Genomic DNA, 21,686 nt, shown 5'->3' with positions numbered 1-21,686 from the left:
CTCTCCAAAATAATATCTTTTATACATTGATGAACACAAAGTTGCAGGCCTCTAAATATAGCCAATAATTCTATATGAGAAGAATCATTGACTATGCTTTCTGTTTTGCTTGCTGCCATAATCACTTCTCCTTTATGTTCTCGTAAGATTGCACCTGCCCCTGCTCTTTGCTGATCATAAAACATGGCTCCATCAACATTAAGCTTCAAAGCACCTACAAGAGGATGAGCCCAACAACACTGTTTTTTGTTTTTTTGTGTCTTCATAACCATGGCATCCTTATGAGATTTCAACAATGATAAAGCATAATCAACTACTTGATCCATATCTAGCGTTTTGCTCTCATAAATTCTTTGGTTTCTTCTATACCATAGCCCCTATGAGATCAGGAAAAAAAAATCCAAATCCTCTTAGCTTTCCTTTTCTCTTACAAGTCTTGTCATGTCAACAAAATCATGAAGAATGTAGGAGGAAGTCATAAAAGGAAAGTGCTTAACCCAAGTATCCCTCACAGTAGGACATTCCAGGAGGGCATGAACCGAATACTCATTTTTCCTGCCACAAAAGATACAATAATTTTCACTGATAATGTTCTTCCTTCAAATTGTGATTTGTAGGTAATCCATTTTTGCAAGTTCTCCATGAAAAAACTTTGACCTTATTAGGAAACTGCAACCTCTACAGCTCTTTCCAAATCTACTTTTGCTGAACTGAATTTGAGCGTTCACCTCTCTTGGTTCCCCTTTCTATTTCTCTAGTCTATATGCACTCTTAACATTACAATTACCATCCTTCTCGTGGTTCCAAATCAATATGTCTTCTCTCTCTCTCTCTCTCTCTCTCTCTCTCATGGTGTCAAAATGGTTTTCAGAATTTCAGTGACTATACTTGGTGTTAGAGAGTGTCCAAGTTTTTCAATATCCCAACCTTGTGTGTCAACATCAATGAGACTCTCCACTGTATCCCTTCTATTTTGACAGTCTTTCCCATTCCTATGAAACAACATATTCTTATAACTTGGAACCCAGTAATCATCCCATATATTTATAGATTTTTTCATTTCTCACTCTACTTATATGTCCAATAGACAGACACTTTTTTGCCTCTCATATCTCTCTTCATGCATAAGAGGGAGAAACCACTAGTTTTGAATCCATAAAACTGTTGTTGGGGAAATATTAGGCCTTAAAAATATTGTGCAATAAGGGTGAAGTCTCATTCATACTTCTCCACCCTTGTTTTGCTAAAAGCGTCAAATTAAAAATTTTAAGGTCTTTGAATCCCATCCCCCTTTCTCCTTTAGCCACACACATTTTATCCTAGCTCACCCAGTGAATATTCATCTCTTCTTTCCTTTAACCCCACCAAAACCTAGCCATCAGCCCTTCAAATTCATTGCACAGTTCCCTAGTAATTTAAAACAATTTATAGAGTAAATAGGGATAGATAAAGCAATAATGTTGATTAGAACCTCCATTTCACCTTTCTCTAATATGTTTTATAGAGTAAGTAGGGATAGATATCACAACTTTCTCTGATATAAAATATATCAGAGAAAGCTTTCTTTTTTTCTCAATTAATCATAGGGGAAGACCCAAGTATTTATCATATTGTTGGTGACTATGGACTCCGCAAAACTCCATGATCTCTTTCTTCTTTACTGGGTACACATTTTTACTAAAGACCGTAGATGTTTTGCTCTTGTTAATTTGCTGGCCAGATGCTCTCTCATATTGCTCGAGAAGGTTGTGAAGCTGTTGTGTTTCCTACATATTTGCTCTAAAAATTAAAAGGCTATTATCTACAAAAAGCATATGATTAATTCTTGGAGCTCCTCTGCAGATTGCAATACCCTAAACTATGCTTGTAGCTTGAGTTTTTGAAAGCAGATTTATAAGGCCTTTAATATACAAAAGAAAGAGATAATGGGACAAAGGTTCTCCTTGTCTTAAGCCTCTTGAAGGATTAACAGGCCCTCTAGGTTCACCATTAATCAAAATGGAGAAAGACACAGTTCTCATACACTTCATAACCAATCTCACAAGTTTTTCATGAAAACCCAACTGAGCATTACATCCTCAAGGAAATCTCATTCAACTTTATCATATGTTTTATTCATATCTAGTTTTAGGGACATGTAACCCTCTCTTCCTCTTCTCTGTTGTCTTAGATAATGTAGAATTTCATAAGCAACTAAGACATTACCATAAATGAGTCTACCCGGTACAAAGCACTTTGAGTGTAGGAAATTACATGAGATAACACCCCTTTAAGCCTATTTGTAATCACCTTAGAAATCAATTTATAAAAGACACTAGAAAGGCTAATAGGTATGAAATTAGCCACCATTTCAGGCTTCTTCTTCTTAGGGATCAATGCAATGAAAGTATGATTAATGGAACTAGGGAACTAGGGATCAATGCAATGACATCCTTTCCCACGATGCTCCAATATTTTTGATAGAAAATAGGTGCAATTTCATCCAGACAATGAGCTTTTGTTGGATTCATCTGTTGGAGGGCAGTGTATACTTCCTCTGCAGTAAATACTTGAGTGAGCTCTTTGTTCATATCTTCATAGGCCTTGTTTGTTTTTACAGATGAGATGAATTGAGATTAAAGTTGAAAGTCAAATAAAATATTGTTAAAATATATTTTTTTAATATTATTTTTATTTTGAGATTTAAAAAGTTGAATTGTTTATTTTATTTTGTGTAAAAATTTGAAAAAGTTGTACTAATAAGATGAGATGAGTTGAGGAGTTTTGTAAAAGTGAATGAGGCTAACCCTTCCCTCTAGTCCTTCAAGAATATCCCAATTTCCCCTCTGGTTCGAAGTACTGAATAGTTGTTTAAAGAACTTTAATTCCTCTCCCCCTCCTGCCAACTGCCTGTCTCATCTTTAATTCCTTGAATATGTTTTTTTTTTCCTTCCTTTGGGATGCCTTATTGTCAAAGAACTTTGTATTTTGATCTCCCTCTTGCAACCATAAAGCCTTTGAATGTTGTCTCCGCATTATTTCTTCTGTTTCCAACCAATTCTGTAATTTCACTCGAGCATCATTATGTTCTTCAATTCTAGTACAGTGTAGGTCAGAAACTTGCAGGAGTTGGATCTTCCTTCCACTTTGTTGGATATTCTTTTTAATATGCCCAAAAACCTTCTTGTTCCAAACCTCAAGCTTTGCACTGCACTTTGATATTTTTCCAACCACCTCCTCTACCATGTTATCACCTGAATTAGTTATCCAAGCCTCCTTTATGACTTTTTCACAATCAGAAGATTCCACCCACATTGCCTCAAATCTGAAAGGCCTCCAACCTACACTTATAAAGGTATCCCCTCGTAACTGCAAAATAATTGGAAGGTGGTCTGAGTGTGCTGCAATACCATGGGTGACATTTGCATGTGGAAAAAGAGCATTCCATTCCAAATTTACCACAAATCTATCTAACCTCTCACTTATACTATGGTGAGTTCCCTTTCCATTACACCAAGTGAACTTATAAGATCCAGAAAAACCCATATCATACACTTCACAGTCATCCAACAAAGTTCAAAAATCAGAAATCTGCTTCTCAGGCCTCATTTTCCCCCCCATTTTTTCCTCATTGCTCAAGATCTCATTAAAGTCACCAAACACTAGCTAGGCTTGATGTCTGGAAACCTTAAAAGAGCGAATTAGATTCCAAGTCTCAAGCCTATGGGATGAATCTAGGGGTGTCAATATGTGACACGATCCATTAACTCAACACGAATACGACACGATAAAAGCGAGTTAGGGTTTACCCTTAACGGGTTCGGGTCAAAACGGATTGACCCGTTAAGACACGATAGCTTAACGAGTTGATAACGGGTCAACCTGTTATGACCCGTTATAACCCGTTATGACCCGTTAAGAAAGTTAAAATTATAATTATACTCTTATACCTAAAAAATAAAATTGTTGAAATTTTAATTTCGATATTTTTATTGTTTAGATTGTAATTTTGGACTTGCAGTTAGTTTTATATTTTTTATAGATATTGTGATTTTAACATTTATATAAAATTATGCTAAACTTAACTAGATTAAAGAGGTTAATTTTGGGTTTGTTTCAATCCATTTACATAAATTGGTCAAAACGGGTTGACACGACACGACCCGTTATGTTATTGGGTCGTGTTAGGATTTGAGATTTTGATACGATAAGCTTAATGGGTCGGGTTAGGGTTGACCTATATAGTATAATATACATATTTTGACATGACACGATCACGACCCGTTAACACGATTTGACACCCCTAGATGAATCTGGATTCCCATAAATTCTCATAAGCTGCCATTCATTTCTCTCATCCCTTTCTTCTTTAACACAGGCATTTATGTCATACTTATAGAAATCTGTCGCAGTCAACCGAACATCCTTTTCCAAAATAATGCCAGCCCACCACTTCTCCCTACACTGTCTATTGCCATACAACCTTCAAAACCCAGAGTAAATTTCATCTTTTCTACTTTTCCTCCATACAATTTTGTTTCTTGTAAGAAGAGAATTTTGGGAGCTTCCTTCCTGACTAGGTCATGAAGAGCATGAGTTCTCTGTGGGTTCCCAAACCCACGAGAATCCCAACTAATAATTTTCATAGCTCTAGGCAGGTCCAGCCTCCACCGATGAAATTCTTGTATAAACCATCTCAGTTTTTCCACCTCCTGGGGGGATTGAAGTTAGAGACCCAGCTCAACATCTTCAAAAACTTCGTCTTCCACTCTGTTTCTTTTAACCACTTCTAACTGAGAAAGCAAAAATTCCTCATCTACTCGATGTTTTTTTTTTTACATGAATTATGAGTAGAGATCCCAAAATTCGTACTTGAAGCACGGGCCCTCCCCTTCCAATTTCCTTTTATGTTGTCTCTCTTCTTCACTTGCCGCTTCTCTGATCCCTACTTCTCATCCCTTACCTCACCATCTACCACTTTGGAATTCTGTTGATCTTTTCTTCCTGGGTCTTGAAACACCAGAGGAACAAACTGCTGAACTAGGTGGACTGGATTTGATACTTGTGCTTCTACCAACACTAGCCCAGCAGGGGTGAAGCTCGAACAGATCTTCCATGTACCAGATGGGCCCTCCCCTGTATCTTCATTAATACCCTTTGATGTCTCAAGATCCACCACATCTACATTTTGACAAAAATTTGAACCAAATCTTCCATTTCCTTTGCTGTTATTCGTAATTTCAACCTCTTCCCTTTCAATCCGCTACTTTCCATATTCATTTCATATCCACCAGAATTCTCGCCTAAATCTCCATTTTCTCCATGATTCTCTACTGTTTCCAAATCTGCAACCTTCGTCTGCCTTCTTCTGGCGAGATTCTGGTCACCGAAAGTGGAACTCCTCCAAAAGTTATCGGTTGGAGATCTCCTTCTTCTTGAGACCATTGCTCTCAACCATGGCCGGAACTGGTTCGATAAGGAATTTTTGTTTTCCGTTGTCTTGCAAGCCTTCCTTTCATGAACGATTTGACCACATTGAAAACATACTTTTAGTAATTTCTCATACTTTTGTGGAACCCAGATCTTCTACCCATTTACTGTAATCGATCTTCCTCTTGTTATCAGTTTGATGAGGTCAATCAAAACTTTCACACTGAGAAAAATGCCCCACCTCACTCCATCTTCATCCCCGTCCACTTCCTCCACCTGACCGATCGAGTTCCCAATCTTCTCTCCACAGACTTTATTCATACAAGCCAACGGAAGGTATTACATTTGTATCCACATAGATGCATGATTGAAATTCATTTTCCTCTGTTGTGTTATACCATCAAAAGGCTTCATGACTATAAGACTATTGTCAAAAAACCAGGGCCTGCCTTCCTCAATTCTTTGTTTATCTGCATGCGTAGCAAAACTGATGGTAAAAATGTTCGATCCAACTTCCTGGAACTTCGCTGGTTTACTCAGGCGCCATATTTTCCCCATGGTAGACTCTATAATTGTCTTTGCTATCTGATGATCCATGCACGCTTGACTTCGTTCTCCTTTCCTCCAACTATCCTCCATTACTTCCTCTCATATTTCAATTGATGTATCTTCCTCTTCTGTAAGTTTTAAGTGGCTCCACAGTTCTTCGATTCCCTCCATTACTTCTTTACTGGCCAAAACTCACCATACTGTCCATACACCTCTTCGTTTTCATGGGGAGAAAGCAGGAGGAAGCTAATATGTACAGTTGAATCGGATATTTCAATGTTGATAAAAAGTATTAAAAATCATATTTAATGCAATTCATACCTTTTATATCATGTATAAAAGAGTATAAAATATAAATTTATTGACTAGTTTCAATAAAAATATTATATGAATCTAAATAGTTTCAATAAATATGTAGTTTATGTATTTAAACTCAATAGTCGACGTTTTTTTTTTTGCCTTCTATATGAAAAATATAAATACTACTAAGTTATAAACACATGACAAATAGAGTATTTTATGCACGACCATAAATTTAATATAAAATACTCATTCATCTCCTTAATTTTTTGTTCAACTAAAAAATAGTAAAGAATTACATGTTTTATCTTTCGATTTTTTTTGCAATTCTCATCGAGTACAATGATAAAAAAAAGTTAATATATATTTAATTCTATCATATTTTTGTACAAAAAATTAAAAGTAAAAGCCAAATTATTAGACAACTTAAAAATAAGTACAGTTTTAATTCGATTCAAATTAGTCTAAAATCGATTAGAATTAGTTTGAATTGGTCAATTGAAATAGTTCAGTGAACGATTCAAAATATTCACTAAAATCGGTATTCTTACCAATTCATTTTGAATTTGACTTGAATCAAATTGTTTTTCAAACCTTTTCTTAAAATGCTCCTCACTTAATATGAAATGGACAACCACCTTTACAAACTTTAATCATGCAACATAATAATAAGAATATTATGTGACATAAGATAATTCGAGATAATAAAAATTGGTTTTTTTTTTTTAAATACAAAAATGTACAACCTTGCACTCCTCTCCTCCGTAGGTTCATCCAAACACACACACACACACACACACACACATATATATATATATATATATATATAATATAATTACTTTTTAAAAAATATTTATATATAATCTACTAAATATGAGTTAATTAATTCCTTATCAATTAGTGTCGAGTTCTGAGTATACAAGTTGTGCCAAATATTGCTGGCCTAATGTATAGGTATGTTCACGCCTATATGGCCAACATCTTTTTCATATCTACTTCTTGATCGTGAATTAATTTTTCGTATTCTGTATGCATTTTATTGATGTGATTAGTCAAATCATTTATTTGTGTAATGCAATCAATCACATTAATAAAATACGTAAAAAGTATACAAAAGTAACTGTATATAGAATTTTTGTTAATTAAAATAATTCAATCTTTTAAAACATCTAAAAACGATTACTCTATGTGATTATTGATTAAATGATATTATAGTCTAAATTTATTTTAGCTATGCTCAAATGTGACCCATTCCTCCAAATTTGTTATTTCATTAACGAAAGTTATTGAGGTGACTCTCATTTGTGTTAGATGTGTTAAAATGTAGGTTTGCAAATCGACTTTTTCTAGCATACAACATCAATAAAAATACCAAAAAAATGAAAGTAATAAAATATAAAAAATAAATCAAAATACTAAAAATTTTAAAAAAATGGACTGGAAATTATAAAATAAAAACACAAAAGTAAAAAGTTAAACTTATAAGCTAAGAATGAAAAAAAAAAAAAAAACATAAATTTTGGAAAAATTAAACTACTTAAGATTATAAACTCAAACAAAAAAAAAATATGATAAATTCTTTAAAAATCAAAATACTAGAAAATGAATACATCATAAAATTTTTAAAAGAAAAAAAACAAAACTTAAAAGGAGGCCACCCACGAGAAGTGGCTCTGAACAGCCATCCAAGGGGTGATCCGTGAGGGGATTGGGTTTGATTTCAAAATTTTGGTTTTCGAAAATTCTCAGTTTTTCTTTTTATTTTTCTTCTAATACGATTATTTTATATGAAATTCTTAAGGTTTTTCTATTTATAATTTTAATATTTAAACTTTTATTTGATGTCATATTTACCTCTACAATTTATACTATTACAAAGAAGAAAAAATCTATTTATCATTTATTTTCTCATCATTACATAATAGGATGATAAGAAAATGATGATAATTGAAATGATGAGTAGTATTACTCAAGAAGAGTGTATTCATCTCCAATTATATGGGGTGTATGGCATCAAGGTGGCCAATGGGTGGCCGATCACCCCATTTTAGGGTAACAGTCGGCCACGTGTGGGGTAGTATGGCATCAGGGTGGCCACATCCACTCTTGGTGGGGTGAGAAGTGGTAGCCGCCACCTCTTGGTAGCCAGATATGGTCCTATATTATTTTTTTACAAAAATAAAATGTGAAAAATAATTCTATGCAATGTAGTTTTTTATAAAGAAAAATTTTATTCTCAAGCCGATGTGTAGAGCATATCTAATAAAGTACTTACATGACAAAATTTGATTTGAAAGATAAATTTTAAAATTTGAATCTTATAAATCAAATCTTATTATTTAAGTAATGTGAATAATGTGCTTTACATACAAACTTAATAATAGAATGAGCCTATAACCCGCGCAATGTGCGGATTGTTGTATATGTTGTATATGAGAGAGAGATCTAGAGATAGACATGATTTTATAGTAGAGAAAATTCAAACACTTTATTGGGCGGTTGAATTTGACAAAATAATATAAAAGTTGAAATGATGTCTTTGGATGGAATCTTGAATAAGTTTATATATTTATATTTAAGAAAAGAAATGAAACTTAAAAGTTACAATAGTTCATAATGAAATATTGCTTTTAAAAGGATTACCGATTTATAAACATAACACTACAAGATTCTATTTTTTATTTTAATTATTGCCAACAATAATCTACTTTTATGGGTAGAATGTCACGTCAGAGTCATATGATTCTGTTAATTTCATAAAGATTTTTTTTAATAACAAAGGAAGAGTGCAGAGAAAATCATTAATCCTAACAATGATTTTATACTAAAGGGGGTGAGGAAGCTTGTACCCGGCGGTGAACAACGCATCATTGATTATCTTGGTGTCCCTCTCGTACGACACCCTGAAAATTAAAACTTAAAAGAAACTAAGAAAATGAGGGTTAGAAAGAGAGGGGTTTAGAGATAAATCTTTGTAGAGAAATACTTTTTGGTACCTTGAGGGACAACGAAACGTTCAAAGCGGTCGGGACCATTCATATATTTTCTTCTTCTTCTTCTTCTTCTACCGCTACTTCTGTTCAATTAACGCTCTCATGGAACTGAAGTCATACGCTTCTACTATGCTACACCATATTGAATTATGCTTGAGAGTTGATGTTTGAGAGTTGAACTGATTGGGAGTCTGCTTAAATTCCTTATCATGAAAGGATTATGTCTTTTAATAAGCCATTTCTATTTTTTTTATTATTTAATGAAACTTCTTAAATATGTAAGATTATAAAATAAAATTGCCCATGATCGTAAATTCGATGGATGGGCTTGGGCACCGAAAGAGACACGAGATGTGGGAATGGGTGTTGTTTGTGTCTCCCTTTGGACTCATTGCTTGGCTTTCCATATCTCTTTTCGTGCTTGTCGATGCCAACTGTTTCCAGGTCACTTTCTCTTTTCACTTAGTGCAAGTCTCTCTTTGCACAATTTCATTCCCGAATTTTATGATATGAATACCAAGTCCGCAATTGAAAATTTGACTTTTATATAATTAAATAGATAACTTAAGAATAGACTTCATTCATAGCAATATATTGAAAGGTGTAAAACGTATTTTAATTTAATAATTGATATTAGTTAATGGAAAATATATTCATAACTATTACTTAATCATTAAAAACACTTTCCAATAATTAGTAAGACTCGCTACTTTATAAAATCTCCATAAAAAGTTAAAACTATCTCATCTTACTTCTATATCCAAACACACGCTAGGGGAGTATTTAGTTGTTAAAATCAACTCGACACATCTCAAACCAATCATTGATGAGACTCACCACTTTTTTAATTTTCCATAAAAAATTTAAACTAATCTCAACTTACATCATACATTTAAATACATTTTAATAAGATTCACAAAATATTACTATTCATGAATCATATATGATCACCTCAGCATCCGCACATAATCTAAAATGAATAGTAATTGACACGGTTATTGGGACACGGATTGGGTCCAATTCCGTACAAGTCATTACCACTCGTACCAAAGATGATAGGCACCAGATTGGTTGGAAAACTGTCTTGAACCCTGAAAAAACAACTTGAGCCAAGTTTAATTTTAGGGAGGGCCTAACAGAATCCAGAAATTAAGCATATTCAGAAACTTCAAATTCTCTTTTTGATAATATCCTATTCGTGCACAGAATTGGTAGCAACAACATAAGTGATGTATTAGCAAAGTTGAGTTAAAAGCACAATCTTCTTACAAAACCATGTCAATATCCTTCATGACACCATGCAAACGAAATTAGTAAAGATCTTAGTACGATGTGGCAAATGTAGCGCATTTCGGAAGACAAGCAGGAAACATAGAAAGTAAAGTGACGGAGCCAAGGATGAATTGCCTGACCGATGATACGGATCATCGATCTTGTTTATTTCCCATGTCTCACTGGACGACTGAAGCACTGTGCTGGGTGCCTCCAGACACAAGGCCTCCATTGCAATTACACTGCATGGGTCTAGAGAACCTCCTAAAGCTACCGTTACCATTGTTGCTGTTGGAGACATGCTTGATGTCAGAGCAGGTGGTAAGGGAAGCAACATCTTGAAACTGATGACTATGAAACTCAGACATTTTTTTACTTGGATGCAAGTCAACACAATCTGAGGAACAGTGAGTGTTGCTAGTGGCGGACGAATCAGGATTTTGGAGCTTTCTTACGCTGACAAAGCGTCCACCAGATCCCCTTACCCTATTTAGCGCATGACGATGCCGAGACTCATGAAGATAAGGCTGCATTTAATTGAAAGGGATGCAGATCAGTCAAAAAAAGTCCTACATTTAATTGAAATATTTTTTACCACTTTTGTTGGATTAGACAGTAGTGTATGTGACTTGTTTCTCTGCTAATTATTTCCATTGAGATTCAAATGAAAAGGAAGGTATATATTTTCCAGAAGGAAACAAATGAAGTATAAGGGTTCAAATGACTGCCGGCATACAGACCTTTCTAGTTTTGACAACTTTGTTTTGAGCCTCAAGCTTTGCACGTGATTGTCTCCTTCTGAGGATTCCATGGTACTGTTTTGGATTGACAAAAATGGGTCCATCGTCCATGAGATCAAGTGGCAGTGGAACTCGTGCGGGTGCTATCCCCACCATCTGGGGTTGAATCTGGCCAATAGATGGTTAAAGATCAGACTAAAGTAAAGTGGCTAGAGCTCCATCTTCAGATTAGAATTGTGAAATGGAACACAAATTGGTGGTGAATAAAAGTATACAGATTCATGCTATTTTTATTCTCTGCTAGCTGAAACTAACAACGTGGCAGATTAGTATCTACGGATCATAGGGAAGCGAAGATGAACTCGATGGAACTTACAATAGTTTGTTGTCCATAATTAGTCAATAATCCACTAAAGCATGGCTCAGCAAAAGGATATGGAACTCGAGCCTGAAATGAGAGTAGAAACATGAGTTTAAAGGCATATCTAACAAACAGGATTTCAAAAGATCAACCTACCATTGAATGGTGATGAGAGATTTGTGAAGGATTGATTATGATATCTGGATTATTCAACAAGTAAACCGGCTTCATTTGACCTTCCACAATGCGCTTGACACAACTTCCATCTCCATCTAGACACATGCATAGACAACTCATTAAAGGTCAGACTAGCTTAACACTATACTTGAGCGAAAAAAAAAAGGCCCCACTTCATGACCCCAGTTAAAAAGTGAAACATAAATATCAATGTAATCCAAACCATGTGGGAGGAATGAGCCATAACATGAGAAATGAATGTTTTTAAGCAAAATTTTCTATAGAACCATATCTGTCAACCAAGCATAGGTTACATGTTTACAGATAAATGAAACACCTTTTTCTTCTTGGCAGATAAAGTGAACACTTCTTACTACAAAGTAACAAGAGTAAAGGAAATAAGAGAAAATTGATTAACCTGTTCACACAGCTCGGATAGTTCCCATCATATCCATTATAAGCATAAAAAATTCCCCCAAAAAATTCAAACTCTCTTAAATTAATACAACATTCTTTGATTTGGTTGGCCTTTAGTGAGGGGGAGGGTATTCAAGACATTATAACAAGTTCCTACTCTCTACAATATCTTTTTTTTTTTAATAAATTTCATCAATCAAAAAAGTTCTATAATTTTTTTTTTTTTTCAAATTGGCATTGGGTGTCTAGGAACAGCATCCCGACTAATCCCAAGGGTGCACAAGCCCTTGACAAGGAGTTTCCCACAAGTGCACCTCGGGTAATTCAAATGAAAAATCCTCCAGTCTGATGGCCTCTAGAGATTGTTTGCATCCAAGAGGATTTGAACCTTAGACCTGGGGGGAGCATACCCCCAAGCCCAAGACCTTTACCACTTGAGCCAACCCCTAAGGGTTGGAAATGATGTAAAAGTCTGTGCCACACAGGGATACAGAAATGATGTAACATAACATTCTGACAAACTCATGCAACAAAGAGTAAATACCAGATTCAGATGAAACACATTGATCTTGACAATTGCTCCCTCCCATAATATCCACTTTATGGCGAGATTGACCAGTCAACTGAATTGTGGACGATTCCTGGTCTGCTAGTTGGAGACCTAAATGCTTTGCATCGTGACAAAGTCGTGGTGTAGAGCCCGCTTTCATGCTTGCATTTTTGGATAAAGATGACAGAAATTTCTGTTCATCTGGATTCCACCACGAAGGGAAAGGGACAGCAGAATGGGTCATTGAATGAACAAAATTACACTTCAATTGTTTTCTAGGTAATTTTAGAATATGTGTAGGGTCAAAGTTATCTGTCTTCTGAATTTGATGCAAAATCTACAAGATCCTCAACAGCAAGCAGGTTCCTTTCCACTCATTTAACATCAGCTACTCTACAAGAACACGAAAATTGATGAGTAGTTGTATTAATTATGTCAAAAGATGCAGAGTATCAGTCTGGAATCACTGGAAAAAAATCCAAAAACTATAAGATTGTCCCAACACTTTAAAAAGCTCAAACATGTGCTAATATTCGCCGCCAAGTAAATGCATGACTTTTTATTTTCTTGCATGGATAAAACAGTGCCCAAACTTTTGAGAGAGAACACCTTCCTTCTAGTTACAATGGTAAGCTAAAGCCACTCTGCTTGACTAAATTAAAATGATTCATTGTTAATGGAAAGCTGTAACAAGGATAGAAATTTTTTTACAAGTAAAAGAAATAGGATACAAATTAGAATCTTCAAACACCCAAAGTTGTAATCTTCAACTAATAAAAGAAACTTGTGGTCTAACTTTGCCATCGCCAGCCATTTAGCTCATCATTTATACTTGATCTTTTGCTTTTTAAATGCTATTACTTTTTCCAAATAAATCCAATTATGGAAAAATTAATAATTAATATTTTTGGATTGAGTCTTATGCAAAATTATCATATAAACTTTAACGAAATTTGCCTACTTTAGATATAAAGCTTACTTATACTTTTAGATAGAGGTGTAAATCGGTCGGTCTGGGGGGTGATGGACATAAATTTTCAGTCCATCATTTTCCCCGGACCGAACATCCATACAGACCAGACTGGACCGGTAGCTATCGGTCCGGTCCGGTCCGGCCCAATTATTATTTTTTTCTTCTTTTCTTTTTCAAAATAAATTAATAAAAAAATTATTAAATTAAAATTAAGTGAATTATTAATGTGTATTATATAACTAACTCATTAAAAAAATATTTTATATGGTCAATAATAATAAATTATATGAAAATTACATCATTAACTTATATAATTTTTTTTTTATATTTATCATTAACTTATATAATTACCATGTAAAAATAATATATTAAATTATTAAAAATATTTTTAAAATATATATATGAGTTCGGTCGGGTCCAAAATGTATAGATCCTGGGACTGGACCAAATTTTCTCGATCCATAATTTATGGGACCGAGACCGACTGGTCTGGATTCGGTCTGGTCCGGACCATTCAATTGGCTTTTCGGTTAAGACCGAACTCCTTACACCCCTACTTTCAGACATTTGAAAATACCACACAAAAAAACTAGTTGGATTACACAAAATTCCATTTCTTGAGGTGATTATTTAAAGCTCATTTGGGGAGTGAGATGAGATGAAAATTTTGTGAACAGTAGTAAGATAGTTTGTGAATAGTAGTGAGATATTTTGAGTTGAGTATTTTTTGGGTTTTGGGAAAAGAGAGAAAAAGTTGAATAAAAAATATTATAAAGTTAAAATATTGTTATAATATAATTTTATAATATTATTTTTGTTTCGGGATTTGAAAAAGTTGAATTGTTTTTTATTTTTTGTTTAAAAATTTGAGAAAGTTGTAATGATTAATTTGAAAATATTGTAATGATTAGTTTGAAAATATTTATATTTGAATTATGTTTAGAAATGAGATGAGATGAGATGAGATGAGTAGTGCAAAGAATCAAATTATCCGTCTTATTTGTAGTAACAAAAATTAATTCAAAAACATATTCTCCTCAAATGCAATATTAGTGGATGCATTATTATTATTATTATTATTATTTTTTTTTTATGTTGGGGAAACCTCTCCAAGGCAGGACTCTTCGGACCCACCCCTACAGAATAAACTCCAGTCCCGTGCACCGCACCTTTGGAAGTTTCCTAACTCGGAACTAGTTAAATCAAATTTTTCAATAGGAGGTGTGGCCCCAAAAGATTGTTTGCACCCATGAGATGTTGAACCTTGGACCTTGAAGGGAGTGATACCCCAAGACAAAGGCCTTCACCACTTGGGCCAACCCCTTGGGGTTTTTAATTGATAAGGATTTCCTTGCATATGTTGTGCTGACCCTAGGCCTAAAACAAACAGTTCCACTAAAGAGCCATCAAGCACATGTTTCTTACAGACCAAAGTCTCAACAGAAAAGAGAACACCAAGACCTCAGCATTCTCATTTCACTATTATAGCAAGAGGACTAAGACCATATTGCCATTAAACCCAGATTTTTTTTTTTTTTTAAATACTTCAACTTGTACTCCTAATAGCTTATGCAATTAGAAAAAACCGAGCCACTTTAATTACCTAACATTTCCTTTCAATGAAGGATCAGGATCAACAAGCAACCCATCAAATAAATATTAAAAAGAATGCTCAAACAACACGTTCTTGTAATTACATGTTCTACACGTGCATGAACTATAGTTACAACAAACCATTTGGTTACCCCTACAAAATTCTATATTTTCTATCGAAATACATGAGATTCCATAGAGAGATGATAATGAAAAAGTTACTTTGCCTGTTGGGGTTTCAAGGGAAAAACTAAAACATAAATGAAATACTTGATCTAGTTAGTCAAATATTGAAACATGTTTACATGCAAGAATGCAACAAAATCAAAACGGAAAACCTCATGGGAATAGATCGCTGAAGAGGGTGACAGAAATATAACAATCAGACACAGGAAAACACCAGAGCAAGTCCAATCAGGCAAATGAATCAGAGCAATGCATGAGACACTTTGGTCAATAACTCACTCAGAAAATCTGTGACCAGCAAACCCAATCTACCCAAAACAAAAAAAGAAAGAAAGAAAGAAAGAAAAACGACTCCCCATGGGTTGCCAGACTTCATTTATCAGGCATCAAAAGGGATACCCATTACCATAAATGTGAAACCAAAAAAGAAAACATAAGTCTAGACCAGTTTAGATCAGGAGAAAAGGAGCAAACCAAATGGAGTCAATATTTCAGAAAATGTAAATGCATATACGTACGAAACACCCCGAACCATAAACCAAGAAAGGAAAATACCGACAGGAACAAAAAGGTCAGAAAACAACAATAGCAACAACTTTACCTATAATTTTACTTTCCCATCACTATGATCTCAAACTCCACACATGCATCCAACAAATAGCAAATATAAGAAACCCACTAAGATTCAGGCCAATAAACAAACCCCCTCGAGAAGGAAAGTACATGCAGAGTGGGGGGGAGGGGGAGAGAAAGAGAGAGGAATGAATCAAAAAGCAAGGAACAAATGAAACACCCAGAAAGGTTGATGGTGTAGACTCAATAAGGAGAGAGAGAGAGAGAGAGAGGAGAGAGAGGGACCTTTGGGATCCACTAAGACATGAAGAAGAAGCGAGGAATAGTGCTGCTGGTATGAACTTGGACATGTTTCCCCTCTTGAGTCTTGGAATCCATATAGACAATCTCTCTCTCTCCCTATCCAAAACTGAAAACTCTTTCCTTGTTTGTTCTCTACGTCCGTACAAGTCTCACTCTTCCTTGATCTTGAGCTTTTATTTTACTTGAACTGGAGCCACACCACTGAGCAGAGAGACTTTAAATCCGCAATATACAAAAGAAACACACATCCCCACCATCGGTACCCACCAATTTTGCCAGGACCACCATTACCCCTCAACGCTTTCTCAACCTTTCTTTTGTCATTTTTTTGTTTTTTGTTTTTGCTTTTTGAGTTGCGATCTTCACCACCTCACGCAAACGTCCAAACCTTTTGTCTCTGCTCTCCTGTCTCAGCCGCCCTTTACTGTATACTACACTCCCACTCGCTTGCTTTTATCCCTTAACCAAACGCACTAATAAAACATTAACACGTGGCTTTTTATATCTCAACTTCCCTATTCATCATCTTTATATATTATACATCACATTTTTTTTAATTATTTTTAATTTTATTTTTTCTAAACTAATTAAATTTTTTTACTCATTATCTATACATCACATATTTACAAATAAAAAAAATAAAAAATATATATAATGTGTAGTATGAAAATAAAAAATATAATTTTTTTAATATATTATCATAAAAATTTCAACTCGTCATTTTACATCACATATTATTTTTTCTCTTAATAAATATATAATATAAAGATGATGAATAACAAAATTATTCATGCAAATATGCAACCTGAGGGTTTTTTTTACAATTTCTTAGTTTAAGTTTCAAACAGTTTTTGTAATTTAAAAATATAGGCAGAATATGTAATCTCGTTACTTTAAATAGAGAAATGCTAGATAAAATTTTTATATCACACACTTTTATATAATCAATATGTAATTTATCATTTTGTCATTTTATTTAAATATATACATATTTAAACATTAAAATAAAAAGATAAAAATAACAAATCACATATTAATTAGATAAAAATATATAGTATAAAACTTCTTAAGATTTTTCTTATATAAAAAATAAAAGACCTTATTTTAAATCTTAAACTTAGGTCTTATTTTGTAGAGTGGGCGCCCCTCTTTAATGTGATATTATAAGATTTTTTTGAAAAATATTTTAATTATAAAAAATATATATAAATTAACGTGATTTGATATGATAAATAAGATTTTTATAAATTTATATTTGTCGGTAGTAGAAGCCACCATTGTGTAAGACGCGTGGGGAAGAGTGGTCACTGTCCTCCTAGTAGATATGGAATTTGTTCGAGAGGTTTCTTGTAGTTTGGCCAAACGTGTTTGCCTTAATTTCTTTCAAGACCCTCCCACTCTTTGACCTTTTTTGCTTCCCCAAAGACCTGGAAATTGAAAAATCACAATAAATTGGGAAGTTTGATCATTAAAATCTCAGAGGGAAGTTAATGGATAATTTAATATATATATATATATATATATAATATTAGATATAATTTTAAAATATCTAACTTTTGCATTTTTTTTTTTTTGAAATTAGATCTATTATTAAAATTTAAAAATTAAATTATATATATATTTTTTCAAAAGGAGTGCGATGTACTTGTATATAGTATACACAACTCATTATCCATAAAAAAACAGAAAAAGACAAAAATATAAATAGTTAAATTTATCATAGGCCCTAGTTGAAAAATTAAATTAAATTATGGTTTTTACATTTTGGGCTTTTTCCTTTAAGATTATTATCACCAAAACTTTTGTTTTTACAACTATCAATTTTTTTTTTTAAGAAGAGGACGGTAATCAAGATTTATTTTAATCATAATTCGTAGTAGATAATCTCCATTATAGCATTAGGGTGCATGGTTAAAAAAACACTATATTACCAATTTTATTTCAAAATTAAAAGAGCAATTCTATTTATTAGAAATGAAATGTTCAAAGTGTTGCTTGAAAACACAGACTTTGTTGGCCCAACAAAGTTGTAAACCTTTTATGAGACAAATGATAATAGAGTAAGCAAGTAGTATCATTAAAGTATGTAAGTAATGCGCATTTGTTTTGAAAAATAAATAAATAAATATGAAATCTACGTAAAAAATTAAATTTTTAACGGTGGATACCAATATTTTTCAAAAAGAGTACATGAAGCTAGTACAACCCATGATTGTATCTAGCATGTCCACTTTCAAGCAATATTTCATATAAGAACTATAAATTATAAATAAAACATTAAAGAAAAAACATGTGAATGCATATATGATTCCATCTTTCTTATAGGAGTAATGCTTGAAGGCATTGTTGCAATAATATAAAAAGAGATACACTTTCGTCATAAAGTGATTACATAAAAGTAAACCTACAAATTATCATAATTTGATACGTTATGCCTGATTATAAAGTTATTTTAATTATAAAGTAGATATAACGGATGATATGAAATTACGTTAATTTGTGAGTTTACTTTTATTTAATCTCTTTATGCCTGTAGTACTTTTCATAAAAAAAAAAATAGGTTTCCATTTTTTATAATATTTATGATATATCTCTCTCTTCTTTTTTTATTTTTTATTTATTTAGGTTAAGAATGATGTTTTAACCAATCTTAGGTGTCTTATTTTTAGAATAAAATATTAAGAAGACATCAAATGCGAAGCTGGATGGAATCTTAAGATGATAATGTCATCAATAGAGAGATAACATATTGATAATAGTATTTTAAATTAAATTTTTTAAAAAAAGTATAAAACTTTCATATAAGAAAACATTGAAAGCAATTTAATAATCCAAACATAAAAAAATATATTTAATATATATATATAATAATAATTCATAGATGAGATGGAACTTTGCTAAGTTCTAAGATCCAAGCAGATTCAATGAATAAAATATCTGGAGATAAATGGTTTTAGCTGGCAGTTCTGTAAGAGAAGAGGAGGGGGTAGTTAAGTAAATGGACTAAAATTAATTAATTGAAAAAAAAATGCAAGACCAAAAGGTGGTTTGTCAATATCTGTATGTCGTTTGGTGGGAGGAAGACTTTTGAAGAGATGGAGAAGAAAAGTGTGTTGGGATGAGAAAGGGAGGGTTCTGAGTTTGACTGCCATCCTTTTGCATTCGGTTAGGACAAAGATCTCAGTTTCTTCCTAATTCAACCAAACTGTTTTAACTTACCTGAAAGGTGCAGGCACTCAAGTAACAGTAAGTACTGGCTTTTGGGACACCTACCTTTTTCTGTTTTGAACAATACAATAACATTATCAAAGATGTTGTTTGGATTCGAGGATGAGTTGAGATGAATTGAGATTAATTGTAAATAATAATGAGATGAGTTGTGAATAATAGTGAGATTTGTGAGTTATAATTACTAAATAGTAGTGAGATGAATTGAGATGAATTGAGATGGCTGCGAATACAAACGAGGCCGCTAAGCCTTCAATTTGTACATTCTACTTTCATTCATTATTGAGAAGAATTGAGATGACTGTGAATACAAACGAGGCCGCTAAGCCTTCAATTTGTACATTCTACTTTCATTTATTACTGAGAAAGGAAAGAAAATGCCTTCCAAGATCAGACTTAAACTTTGGAGCTAGGCCATTTGAGGAGAGAGAGGCTGGTTTCGCCTTGTGATTTTGAGAAGAGAGAGGCCGACTAGCTGCCTTGAAGAGAGAGAGAGGGAGAGAGGCTGGAATTTTTTCTTGTATATATAAATTTGATTGGAATTTTTTTTTTTCCAAATTTCAGGTTGATCTTTTGGGTGATGAAGTTGATGCTCTTTCAAGCCTTCTGGAAAAAATATACATTGGAGTTGATCATTATTCACCAATTTTGCACCATCTTATCCTGGAGTAAGATGGTTCTCTTCCTATGATTACATTACCTTTATGTTTTTGGCAATTGCAAGCATATACAAGAAATCCTGTAGCAGCTTGCAAACCATTAGTTTAAAAGTTTCTTATATTAATAAATAATTATATTTTATAGCAACTAGAATAGTTTCTGAAGTTCTTGTACGTACTGGGATTCAGAAGTTCTAGTATAATTATCCAGATTAATCCTTTATTTGTGCAGATTATTGAGATCCTGAAGAAGCTGGTAAAAAGAGAAATGAGTGGAGAATCTACTGAATCAGTTTGATTTGTTCTATCACTAGGTAATGATAATTGATTTAGTGGTCTCATCCCAGAACCTATTTTCTATAGTTTTATTGCCTCGGTTTTCTTTTTTGATTTTGCTTATTAGTAAGGATGCATCTTAATGATTCGTGTTCTGTTTTTCTGAACAGATGCAAGGCCGCATTTTTCATTTTGATCCTTGCTGCTGCGGGTGTAGATACTGCAGGATTTTACAGTATGCAAAGCCAAGAGTAGTCCTCTAGAACATTGCTTATATGTTCTGATTCATTTCTCATCCTTGGAAAACAGAAAGTAATTAATAGAAGTGAAAATAAATTGAGCATCAAGTATAATTACAGTGTTAGTTTGGGCTGATGATATAACTATTGTTAGTAAGGACATTCGAAATTGCAAATTGAATTGCTTGATGATTGACAAAACAGCTGGACGTGTTATCAAAACTACATAACTACACAAGACGTGGCTAAGTTTTGGGAAGGTTAATTGAAGTGCACAAGCTCTTCCCATTACACAGGTTGCTAACTCAAAATACAATTTACATAGGTTGGAACATTTTAAAATACAACCTGTGCACAACCTGTTTACATTCAAAACTCATCTAACCCATACGTGTTTTTTTACATGGAATTCATCCGAACCATACAAACACTATTGCAAAGGTCACAACCTAGTACAAACATAATAATTTTCGTTTTTCTTTTTTTAGATTCTTCGCTTTCTCTCACACTTTATCTTCCCTTTTCCGAACGTCATCCTCGCACTGTAATACATCATCCCACCTCATCCAAGCTTTATTCTCTCATAAGAAAAAGTTCTCCTCTAGCAATTGAAGTATATCCGCCCATATGAAAAATTCTCACCTTACATCTCCCTGCACACAGTGCGAACTCCCAGTTGAGTTTACATATTAGCCAAATATACATTTGTTTTACTTTTAAAACCAAATCAAGTACTACAAAGAATTAATCAATGGGATTGAGCTAATTTTTTTTCTGTTTTTGTCCACAAGAATGAGCAGACTAATAACCCTCAAAAAATTAAAACATAGGCATACCATAATAGAGGTCCAAGATTCCATGAAAGACAAACAACACCCCCTATTATCT

General features: G+C 33.4%; 1 protein-coding gene across 3 annotated transcripts; it reads right to left on the bottom strand.

Annotated features, from left to right (window-relative positions):
- Window positions 1-10,459: 10,459 nt before the first annotated feature.
- Window positions 10,460-16,590, bottom strand: LOC109008829 (nuclear transcription factor Y subunit A-3-like). 3 transcript variants are annotated; one of them, XM_018989063.2, is made up of 6 exons: window positions 16,379-16,590; window positions 12,763-13,161; window positions 11,781-11,896; window positions 11,640-11,711; window positions 11,264-11,431; window positions 10,460-11,050 (listed from the first exon to the last, which is right to left on the bottom strand). In XM_018989063.2, the coding sequence occupies exons 2-6, from the start codon at window positions 13,010-13,012 to the stop codon at window positions 10,703-10,705; spliced, it is 954 nt and encodes a 317-aa protein (XP_018844608.1). In that variant the 5' UTR covers window positions 13,013-13,161; window positions 16,379-16,590; the 3' UTR covers window positions 10,460-10,702. The 3 variants fall into 3 exon arrangements, with proteins under 3 accessions (XP_018844608.1, XP_018844622.1, XP_018844614.1); XM_018989077.2 differs by having other exon boundaries at window positions 12,763-13,156; XM_018989069.2 differs by lacking the exon at window positions 16,379-16,590 and adding an exon at window positions 16,122-16,325.
- Between the last annotated feature and the right edge of the window lie 5,096 nt (window positions 16,591-21,686).

Source organism: Juglans regia, chromosome 1, assembly GCF_001411555.2.
Source record: "Juglans regia cultivar Chandler chromosome 1, Walnut 2.0, whole genome shotgun sequence".
Taxonomy (NCBI): Eukaryota; Viridiplantae; Streptophyta; class Magnoliopsida; order Fagales; family Juglandaceae; genus Juglans; species Juglans regia.
This window is presented reverse-complemented; position numbering and strand designations above follow the sequence as displayed.